Source organism: Saccostrea echinata, unplaced genomic scaffold, assembly GCF_033153115.1.
Source record: "Saccostrea echinata isolate AGI-Se365-2 ecotype Australia unplaced genomic scaffold, CSIRO_AGI_Sech_v1 ptg000066l, whole genome shotgun sequence".
Classification (NCBI taxonomy): domain Eukaryota; kingdom Metazoa; phylum Mollusca; class Bivalvia; order Ostreida; family Ostreidae; genus Saccostrea; species Saccostrea echinata.
Window position 1 is genome coordinate 995785 of NW_026889815.1, and position 10623 is coordinate 1006407.

The 10623-nt window shown below is 37.1% G+C and overlaps 1 protein-coding gene across 1 annotated transcript; it reads left to right on the forward strand.

Moving 5' to 3' along the window:
- The first annotated feature begins 6613 nt into the window (after positions 1–6613).
- LOC133176130 (uncharacterized protein F54H12.2-like) lies at positions 6614–8035 on the forward strand. The gene has a single exon (XM_061311293.1). The coding sequence runs from the start codon at positions 6614–6616 to the stop codon at positions 8033–8035; it is 1422 nt and encodes a 473-aa protein (XP_061167277.1).
- Positions 8036–10623: the final 2588 nt, after the last annotated feature.

Below are 10623 nucleotides of genomic sequence, written 5' to 3' on the forward strand. Positions count from 1 at the left end.
GTGAATAAAAACATGAAAAGAAAAGCTGGATTATTATTAAATCATTTAAAGAAAACCAAGGTGTTGAGTTGGAATAAGGAAGGTGAAATTAGTTATCGAGGTCAAAAAGTTCCCGATTCTAACATTGTGGATTTAATGGCTGATAGTATGAGATCTCGTTCTCGTAAAAACCATCCCCTTCCTAAAGGATTAGATGAATTTGCTCAAGCTTTAAAAGAGACGCGTACTCCTCTGGAATACGTGAGCAATGGAAACCTTATAAAAGCCATGCAGAGACCTGGAAAAATCAGTACTCCTAAAAGTATCCTCAGTGATAGTGAGGAGGAGGGCGATAGTGGATTTAAAGATGCTTCTTCATTTTTGACCCCTATTAGTAGACCTGTAGGAGATAGAGGAATAAAAAAATCCACTCCTAGACCACTGTTAAATTTAGCGAAGGCCATCAAAAAATCTAAATTCAGTCCAAGTTTACCGAAAAAGAGATTAGAACAGATCGACGAAAATTGGCTTTCATTACTTAAGATATGAAAAAGAAACCAGTGGAAGACATTTTAAAAGAGATTTATTATGATCCTAAAAGAGGGTACGGAGGACTACAAGCTTTGTATCGTCAGGTCAGAAGTCTGGGACATAAGATTTCCTTGAAAAAGATTCGAGAATGGTTAAAAGAGCAAGATACGTATACCTTACATAAACCCATTCAAAGAAAATTCCGGAGACAACAGACTAGAGTGACGGATATAGACGAACAATGGCAATTAGATTTAGCAGATGTGTCCAGTTTAAAGAAACACAATGACGGATATACGTTTTTATTGTGTGCCATTGACGTCTTATCTAAATATATGCCTGGGTGGTGCCTTTAAAACAGAAAACGGGAAAGGAAATGATTCGAGGATTACGAGAGATTTTTCAACAAGACGGTCGACGTCCCGTCCGCATTCAATCGGATCAAGGAAAAGAATTTACCAATCGAGAATTCTTACAAGCTTTTAAATCCATTCATTTTTTTACCACTCGTAATACGGACACCAAAGCCAGTATCGTGGAACGATTTCAGCGTACTCTCAAAGCACGCATGTGGCGTTATTTCACCCGTCATAAAACCAGACGGTATTTAGAGATCTTACCGGATTCAGTGTATGCTTACAATCACACTTATCATCGCAGTATCCAAAGAACACCAGCTCAAGTGAATGCTTCTAATGTGTTAAAAGTCTGGAAAACTTTATATGGGAAATCCAATCGGAAACAGTTTCCTAAACCTCAGTTTAAAGAAGGAGATCGGGTACGCATCAGTAAAGCCAAGCGCACATTTGAAAAAGGATATTTACCTAACTGGACCACAGAACTGTTTACCATTTCAAAAAGAGTTCCTGGAAGGTATCCTTACGTGTATAGAGTGCAAGATTATAACGGAGAGGAATTAGAAGGGACTTTTTACGAGAAAGAATTACAAAAGATCATTAAAAAAGACGACCTGTACGAAGTGGAGGAAATCTTGGGGTATAAAAAGCGACGCCTAGGAAAAAAAATCATTCAAGAAGTCAAAGTTCGGTGGAAAGGATATCCCCCTAGTTTCGATTCATGGATTCCCCAAACGGATCTCATCCAATAACTCCTCACTGGAAATTTTGTGGAGAGAATGTTCCCCAAGAAGAAATCGTTTATTTCGCACAATTATTGATCTGTGTATCTCTCATCGTCACCAGTGTGGTCATGTTAGCTTTACACGATCCTAATCGAGAATATTGGATGGTATGTGTGAGTTCTTCAGTGGGTTATATCATGCCTAGTCCTACGATGATACATCATACACCTACCCCTAAGAAGACCACGAATGCACAGAGTTAATGTCTTTTAAAAAAAATAGATACACCACAGAGTATATATAAAATGGGGAAACAACAAAGATTTTTTTCATTTCTGATCTGACTGAGGACAGAGCACAACATGGAATTTTTAAGCTCCGAGTATCGTTGGAAAATGCAAGAGCATACAGGTTCCACTAAAAAAGGAGAATGGATGAAAAACAAAGAGGAATGCATCCAAGATTTCATGGATAAGAATCCGGGAGAAACAGGACTCAATGATGTGTACCTGTATAAGAGATTCAAATTACCGGACCATGAATGTGCACCACTCATAGTATTATTATTAGGGTCATGGCGACCCCAGTATCAGGAATTCAAATGGAAAGTCAAATACGTTTTGGCTCACAAAACAGAGGCACCAGTAAGGACCTGGATTCAAGGAAAATGGATGGAAGAAGTCCGAGATTGTATCAAAGATTATGTAAACAAAGTGCTCAGAGAAGGATACGACATCATGGACTGTGCTTGTGAAACAGAATATTTGTACATGAGGAGAACTTTTCCTATTCAAAAAGAACTATGCAAAAGTATTCCATGTTTGTTAATTTAATGTTGTTGTTGTTGTTGTGAATTAAAAACCTAAGAAAAAAAAAAATTCTGGTGTTGTTGGTTTTTCCGCATCGACTAAAAATAGATATCCCAAGGTATATATAAATCTTAGCTTTGAGTTCACTGTGCTCATTTTTTTCAATCATGCCTTCTGTGTGGAGAATGTCGTATTTTCTTCACCAAGAAAATAGTGCCTGTCCTCATTGCCATAGGCAGTTGAGAGAGATCAGCAGATTACCTGAGTATGACAGTGACGACGACGACCTTATTGGTTGGTATTGGGGATGTAATGAATGTGGAGAACGTATACCTCACTGGGAAGTAGACGATCCCCCTAGTTTGTGGTATTGTCGCTGTGATTGGTGCCTGAAATATTACCTGTGGAAATATGGGGTTGATTTTATGATGCCACGTTGGGCTAAGCGCATGAGAAGAAATACCAAGATCGAGAGATGCCCCTCCTGCTGGGAAGAAAACACCCAAGGAAAATGGAAATGTCAACAGTGTATGAAATATCCCTGCTGTGAAAAGTGTTACAAGTCCATTATACGGCTTTCTTACAGAAATTGTCCCTTGTGTCGATTTGAACAATAATAATAAATAATAAAAAAAAACTATAAAACCAAACCAGGTCTTATTTTTCTCAGCTGAATACATGTGATGACGTTACAATAGGCAGCTTGATGACTTGAATCGGTGCCAAGTTTATGCCCTAAGTAAAAACCTGGTTTTTTTTTTTTTTTGGTTTTTTTTTTTTTTAAATTTATTTTTAGACTTTGGAAAAACCAATAGACTTAATTTTTTTTTTTTTAAATTTATTTTTTGACTTTGGAAAAACCAATAGACTTAAATAGAGTAAGAACGTGTGAAGCACGTGTGGGTTTTTTCAAAGCGACTATAAATAGTCAGATCCAAAGGTATTTAAAGCTGAGCTTTTTTGGAAAAAAAAAAATTTCACCACTACCACCACATTTCATCATGATTTTTATGTGGAGACTGAAGTATTTCTTTGAGGTAGAAAAGTATTACTGTCATTACTGTGATAGGGAGATGATCCATGAGCGTACATTTACGGTGTATGACCATCCCGGATGGCATCACAGAACTTATCAATTTTGCGAGCATTGTGAAATGGCTTTTCCTCACTGGTTTGTGGATGATCCCCCTTCCATGGAGACCTGTGGATGTAGTTGGTGCGTGAAATATTTCACATGGAAGTACGGGACAGAGAATATGGTGCCCCTATGGGTCAAAGTCACCAGGAAGAGAGCCTTAAAGAAATGCCTGACCTGCTGGGAGGAAAATACGGAGGGGAGATGGAAGTGCCAACAATGCCGACAGTATCCATGCTGTGTGAAATGTGTCGAGAACTTCGTCAAGATTTGCTACAGACTTTGTCCATTATGTAGATATGAAGGAAATAAATCATAAAATCAAAAAAAAAAACTGTTGTTTGGTTTTTCCTGAGATGCTAAAAATAGATTGGATAAGGTTATATAAAGAGGTATGACCCCAAAAAAAATCATTCATTCTGAAAAAGTTCATTGTCCAAGTCAGACGTGTTTTAAAAAGATGCAGTATCGTTGGTATTGTGAGAGCCCCGTCACTCGGTTTATTTACATGGAAGGAGGGTGGATGAAAACTAAAGTAGGAGCGATCCTGGATTTCTTTGAAAATCATCCAGGACATTCCCTGGAAAACGTGTGGCTGGAAAAAAGAGTCAAAATCCCGCATCCTAAAGGAACTAGAGTGAGGGTGAAATTCAACCAGCATTACGAGCAATATAAATGGGTCAGCTGTACTCATCCTATGAATCGTTCGACACCGATGACTCTGGTTCTGAACGAAAGTCTCTGGTACTCCGACATAGCAGAGTGTGTGAGACATTTTTTCAAGATGAAGAAAAGAGAACTGACATTTTCAGATTATCACGACGTTAAACAGTATGTGTATTGTCGCATCCCCCTTTCCCAGATCAAAGACAATATGGAGAAGGAAGGACTTGGTGTTTTAGACAGAGTGATTGATTACAGATCAGAAGAAGAAGAAGAAGAAGAAAAAGTGTAAAAAAAAAAAAAAAAACTCAATAAATTTTTTTAAAAAACAAAAAAAAAGTGTTGTTATAAATAGAAGGGTCCTAAGTTATTTTGTCTCAGTATCTCACTGAACATGGCCGAGAGCAGTGGCTTTTACATGACTTTACCCAGTGATGGGTCCATGCAATCTTTTCCGAGTAATACGACTGCTCAATTTAAAACCTTATTACCACAAACAGTAGATTTAACAGATGGACAATGGGAAGTGGCTTTAACAGAATTGATGTATCCCATTTCATTGAAAAACATCACAGAAGAGGAAGCTTATTTTGACATCCTGCTTCCTCAGCTTTATGTTCCAAAACTCCAAGAACCTAGTGCCTTTAAATGGGGCAGATTTAAAATGAAAACCATAGAGGCGCTGCCATTAAGGCAATGTCCTGTACTGTTAGATTGGGACCATACTGAATTTGCTAATCTCATAACGGAAGACCAGAAGATGGAAATTAAACGAATTCACTTTAGACCGGGGCCTTACATTCATCCCATGGCTTTAACAAATGAAATCAGTCTTGGACTGGAAAGAACTTTGAATAAATTATGGAAGTTTTTGGGTGATCCTAGACAAGAGAATGTCATGAAATTAGTCTATCATGACAAATATGATAAAGTGATGTATCAGTTTACGGGGAAAGAACTTAGAAAAAATCCCTTATGCATTCGTTTTCCCACAGCCTTAGCTTATAAGTTAGGAATAGAAAGTAAGAAGGTGATGCTTCAGAACCATACAGAAACCAAATGGATCAACGTGAGTTACATGGGCAACCATAACGTCGATTTATATGGAAATCTGAATTCCATGTACGTGTATTGTGACTTGATTGAACCCCAGACGGTAGGATCCAATGCCTTGAAATTATTAAGAGTGGTTCCTTGTACACTCAATCTGGAAGATAAAAAACAAGCTAAATGGGAACCTGTTAGAGCGGAATATTTGAAACTGAGTAAAAAACATTTCGATAGCATTGAGATTCATATCATGACTCCTTTAGGGACTCCCATGCCTTTTTTAAATGGAAAATCGGTCGTGAAACTTCATTTCAGAAAAGTGTACTGAGATGAGTGTACATCTTTTTTGTTACATCCTATTGGGAGTGATGACTTGTCTGATATGCTGTCTGTATTGTATTCAACCTTAAGACAGGAAGGGGTATAAAAAGGAGTCCCCGGAGTGCATTTAGGTCAGTCTGACACGAGTCATGAAAACATGCAGTATCATCCAGGATTATTGAGACAAAGAGGACACGGACAGTTTGTCTATCATAGAGGTTTATTACGTCAAAAAGGACACGGTGTAGGTGGAATTATCTCTGGATTGGTGGGAGCCCTTCCCTTTGATTCTACCGGACAACCACCCTGGTTTAATCCATTCAATTTAAAGAAATTTGGTAGGTTTGTGGATCGAATTAAATCTCAAAGAGGAGGAAATTTTATAGACTTCCTGTCGGGAATGGTACCGAACCTACCTATAGGGATGACTTTAAAAGAAGCTGTCCAATTAGGCTCAGGCCGGCGGCGACAAAGAGGTCGAGGATTTCTTAAAGATCTAGTCAAAATGGGTCGTAATCAAGCCTTGATTGCCGGAGCTAAAATAGGAGCGGATGTGATTAAAAAAAGGAAAAATATCAAAAATGCTCTTTTAACTCATGGACTCAATGCCGTTAAAAATACGGGCTTATTTGCTCTCAATAGAGGAGGAAGTCTAGCTTTTAAAAAGATGAATAAGAAAGGTCAAAAAGGTAAAGGGAGAAGAAAAACAAGAAGACGGCAGAGAGGGAGAGGAGTTGTGAGAAATTTACTGAAAACGGGAGCCAAACATGCCTTGACTGCTGCCGCTAGAACGGGGTTAGATGTGTTAGAAAATAAGAGTTCTTTAAAAGACGCTGTCAAAACTCACGGAGTACAAGCCCTGAAACAAAGATTGAATCTCGGTAAGAAAAGAAGAAGAAGAAAAAAAGCACCTGTGTTAGCCCGAGGAGGTCCTAAGAAGAGAAAAAGGGGTTTAGATATCTTTGATTGAGAGACACTATTAATAGGAAAGTCGAGTGAGATTGACCTTCATTTGTGAAAAATCCATCTTAGTAGACAGACATCATGTTGCAACCAGATTCCTGTGCGTGTGGGATGAACAATTTACAATTGTTCCAAGTCCCCCCGACCAATATTGCTTTAGAAGACTCCAAATGGGAAGAATATTACCCCATTTCTAGTACTTTAAATTCGGATACGGCTCCCATTGAATTTGAAATTAAAGGACAAGGAGATCAATATCTGGATTTATCTCAAACGTATGTTCAAATGGTGTGTAAATTCACCAAAGAGGATGGTGGTGATCTGACTGGAGCTAACACCACTTGCGCCCCGGTGAATAATATCCTTCATTCCTTGTTTACGGAAATCGATCTCAGTGTCAATGGAAAAATAGTGTCTCCAGGAACCGATACTTATCCTTACAAAGCTTATCTGGAGAAATTACTTTCTTACAAACCCAGAACTTTAATGACCCAGATGAGAGCCTGTAGTCTGTGGGAAAAAGATACGGCAGGACACATGGACGAAGTGGGGGTAGCAGACCTTGGAGTGGCTCAAAATAAGACATTTGATGTAACCCCAGGTTCAGGGGGTGGTGCCGATACTGTCACCATTGACGAACCCATCGTCCTAGAGTTACCGGCCAATTCTAGAAACGAAGGATTTAGAAAACGTCACCAGGCCATCAAAGATAGTAAGAAAATAGCCTTGTTTGATCGTTTACATCTGGATCTATTTCAACAAGACCGATTTCTACCCAATGGAGTAGACGTCCGTTTGAGATTTAATCGAGCTAGACCTCAGTTCTATATGATGATCAAAGCACTAAGTACGGGAAAAGTGAAAATATTGAACATGGTCTTGTGGGTGAGAAAAGTCAAACCCACGGCCGTCATGATGAATGGCATTAATCAAAGTTTGAACACTCATAGAGCCAAATATCCTTTGAGAAGAGTCGAAGTGAAAACCTTTACCATACTGACAGGAACTCAATCTAAGATTACGGATCATCTGTTTCAAGGACAGATGCCTAAACGTCTCATTTTAGGCTTTGTGGAAAATGCGGCTTTTAACGGAGATAAAACTAAAAATCCGTTTCATTTTCAAAACTTTGGAATTAAGAAATTAGATGTCAGTATCAACGGAGAGACCATGAGTACTCGTTGTTTTGAGCCCAATTTCAATGAAGATTTATATCTGAGATCTTATCTGAGTCTATATCAAGCCTTGGGAAAATTAGGAGAAGATTGGGCTCCGGACATCACCCTAGAAGAGTATAAAAACGGATACACTCTGTGGGGCTGGGATTTCACCAAAGATCAAGAAGCGCAATCGGACAAATTCCACATCATAGAAACCGGAAATCTGAGAATAGAAGTCCAATTTACGAACAATACGGTGAACACCTTAAATTGTGTGGTGTATGCAGAATTCGATAACCTGTTAGAAATTAACAAACAGAGAGAAGTGAGTATTGATTACTAATGGATACGGGACAGTTGAGAGAAGTCTTATCCAGAGAATTAAAGAGTTCTTTTGGTGGAGTGTATCCTTTGGATATATTACCGGATCAATTAAGACTTGGAGAAAAAGCCATCGTGGTGAATACGGATCCTCAAGATCAACCTGGAGAACACTGGGTGTGTCTGTACGTGAGCAGTCCAGTGGTGGAATATTTTGACTCTTATGGATTTCCTCCCTTACAGAAAGAAATTCAAGACTTTATCCAGCGTCATGCTCACCAATGGATTTATAATCCGTATCGATATCAAGATTGGAAGACCGATGTGTGTGGACAATATTGTGTGTATTATTTACATCAAAGACACAAGTTGAGAAAGAAAGCAGACGAGTGGTTATTCCCCTTTGACCATATTACAGCTTTACAAAGAGATCATTATGTAGCTCAATGGTTTAAAGACACTTATCATAAAAGACCTACGGGTCATGGACAAACTTGTCAATGTTTCTATCAAAATGTCATGTAATTAATTGTTGTTGTTATCAATAAAAAGAATTGAAAAAAAAAATGTGTTCTTGTTGTTTTTTTTTTTTTAAAAAAGGGGGTTTTCCCCATGATACTAAATATAGATAGAAAAAAAAAAGGTATATAAAAAGAAAAAGAAAAAAATAGCCTCATTTGATCATGAGTCTCCAGGAGATACAGGGTGATTTATTAAACATTCCTGTAGAAGCTATCGTACATCAATGTAACTGTTTAACAGTCAGAGCTCATGGATTGAGTCAAAGTATAGCAGATAAATATCCTCAAGCGAATTTGTATGCCACCCGCAGACCTTTAGGGTCTAGAAATTTAGCCTTAGAAGAGGACAGGGATAAGCCAGGAACCATTAGGGTGTTTTCCTCACAAACACCTGTGGTCATTTGTTTATTAGCTCAATGGGATTATGGCAGAGCAAGTCACAGACCTAAAAGAATCTCCACTTATCAGGACAACCCACAAAATAGAGAGCAATGGTTTCAAGCCTGTTTACAAGAATTGGGAAATTTACCTTATAAAACTTTTGCTTTTCCTCACAAGATTGGATGTGGCTTAGCTGGAGGAAATTGGACTCATTATAGACATTATATTGAACAATTTGTACACACTTATGACAAACATGTGTATATTCTTCATAAACATTAACTGTGTGTGTGTGTGTGTTTTTTATGTGATATAAAATAAATCTTTTTTTGAAATATATGGGTAGGCGTGATGCTATTGAAAGTACCTTTTTAGGAATGAAGTGCCATGCTCCAGCCTCCACAAAAGTAGATATATTTTAAAAACAGGTGAGAAGGTCCACAGCAGTCTGATGCACTCATAAGCAGATCCTTGTGGGGGGGGGGGGGGGCAGTAGAAACACTAGGAATTTGTTATAATTCCATGCAATCATCCAGTTTGGCTCACAGTACAGTTTTTTTTTCTTTTCCCCCTGTAATATATTGTCAATATTAAAAATGGAAAAATTCAGAAAATCATCAGCACTTGGAGATATAAAAAACCTTGCTATCTTTAACAACTATGGTATTATAATTTACATTATCAATTATCTTTGACTTATCCATTTTTTAAAATATATATATATATATATATATATATATATAAACATGTATAGTAAAAACAGAATTAAATTTTGTATCTCATTGAAAACTTCAAAGTTTTGTTTGTTTCTATATGTTGGATGATTAACTGTGTGTGTTTTTCCAAAAGGAAGAGTACAACCCAGGCTTCACTTCATAGAGACTTGATTATAGATGGTTAGGAACCTAAAAAAACATATCTTCCATGTTGAGGACTGTAGAAATAAATCCATTTTTTGTTATGATGACAAAATACTACATGAAACAATGCATGTTTAAATGTAATGGAATAAAAAAGAGTAATATATATATCAAGACCTAACTTATACTGGAATCAATGAAATTTCATTCATAAAAATATATTTTTTTAAAAAAGATAAAATTCAAACTTTATTTAATATGGACCATAAATGATGACATGAATAGCAGGCCATACTTTAAGCACATGACAAACCATTATCTCAAAATCATGCAGAACTGGGTTCATTAGCATAGCTGACATTAAAACATACAGGTGAGGGATAACATAATCACAACAATAAACAATGTGTAAAAAACTTTAAACTACTTACAGCGTGGATTACACGCCTTGAACAGGAGGAATAAAAACCTTGCCGCGAGAGTATCATGGCGGCATAAACACAGAAAATTAAGTCGTACTTAAACACATTCCCTAATGATTTGAGAAAATCACTGTATTTCATGTGTGTATTTTTACTTTTTATTGGACATGGGGGGAGAGAGAAAGTCTATAGATTTTTTTTGTTGTTGTTGTTAGGATCGAATAATAAATAAATAAATAATATGAGTTGACAAGAAAAAAAATAATAATAATTTTATTTTAAGTGTTTATGAGTTTAGCAAAAAAAAAAAAAAAACAAAACAAAAAAAAAAAACAGTGACCTCTGGTGTTATTATAGGTTTCTTTTATAACCGTGTATCAAAAAGGTATCTTTTCGTAAAATTTGGGTTGGCCCTTAAAAGGGCCG

What these genes read in the sequence shown, in the direction of transcription:
- LOC133176130 (XM_061311293.1), top strand. Translation starts at nt 6,614, where the DNA reads ATGTTGCAACCAGATTCCTGTGCGTGTGGGATGAACAATTTACAATTG.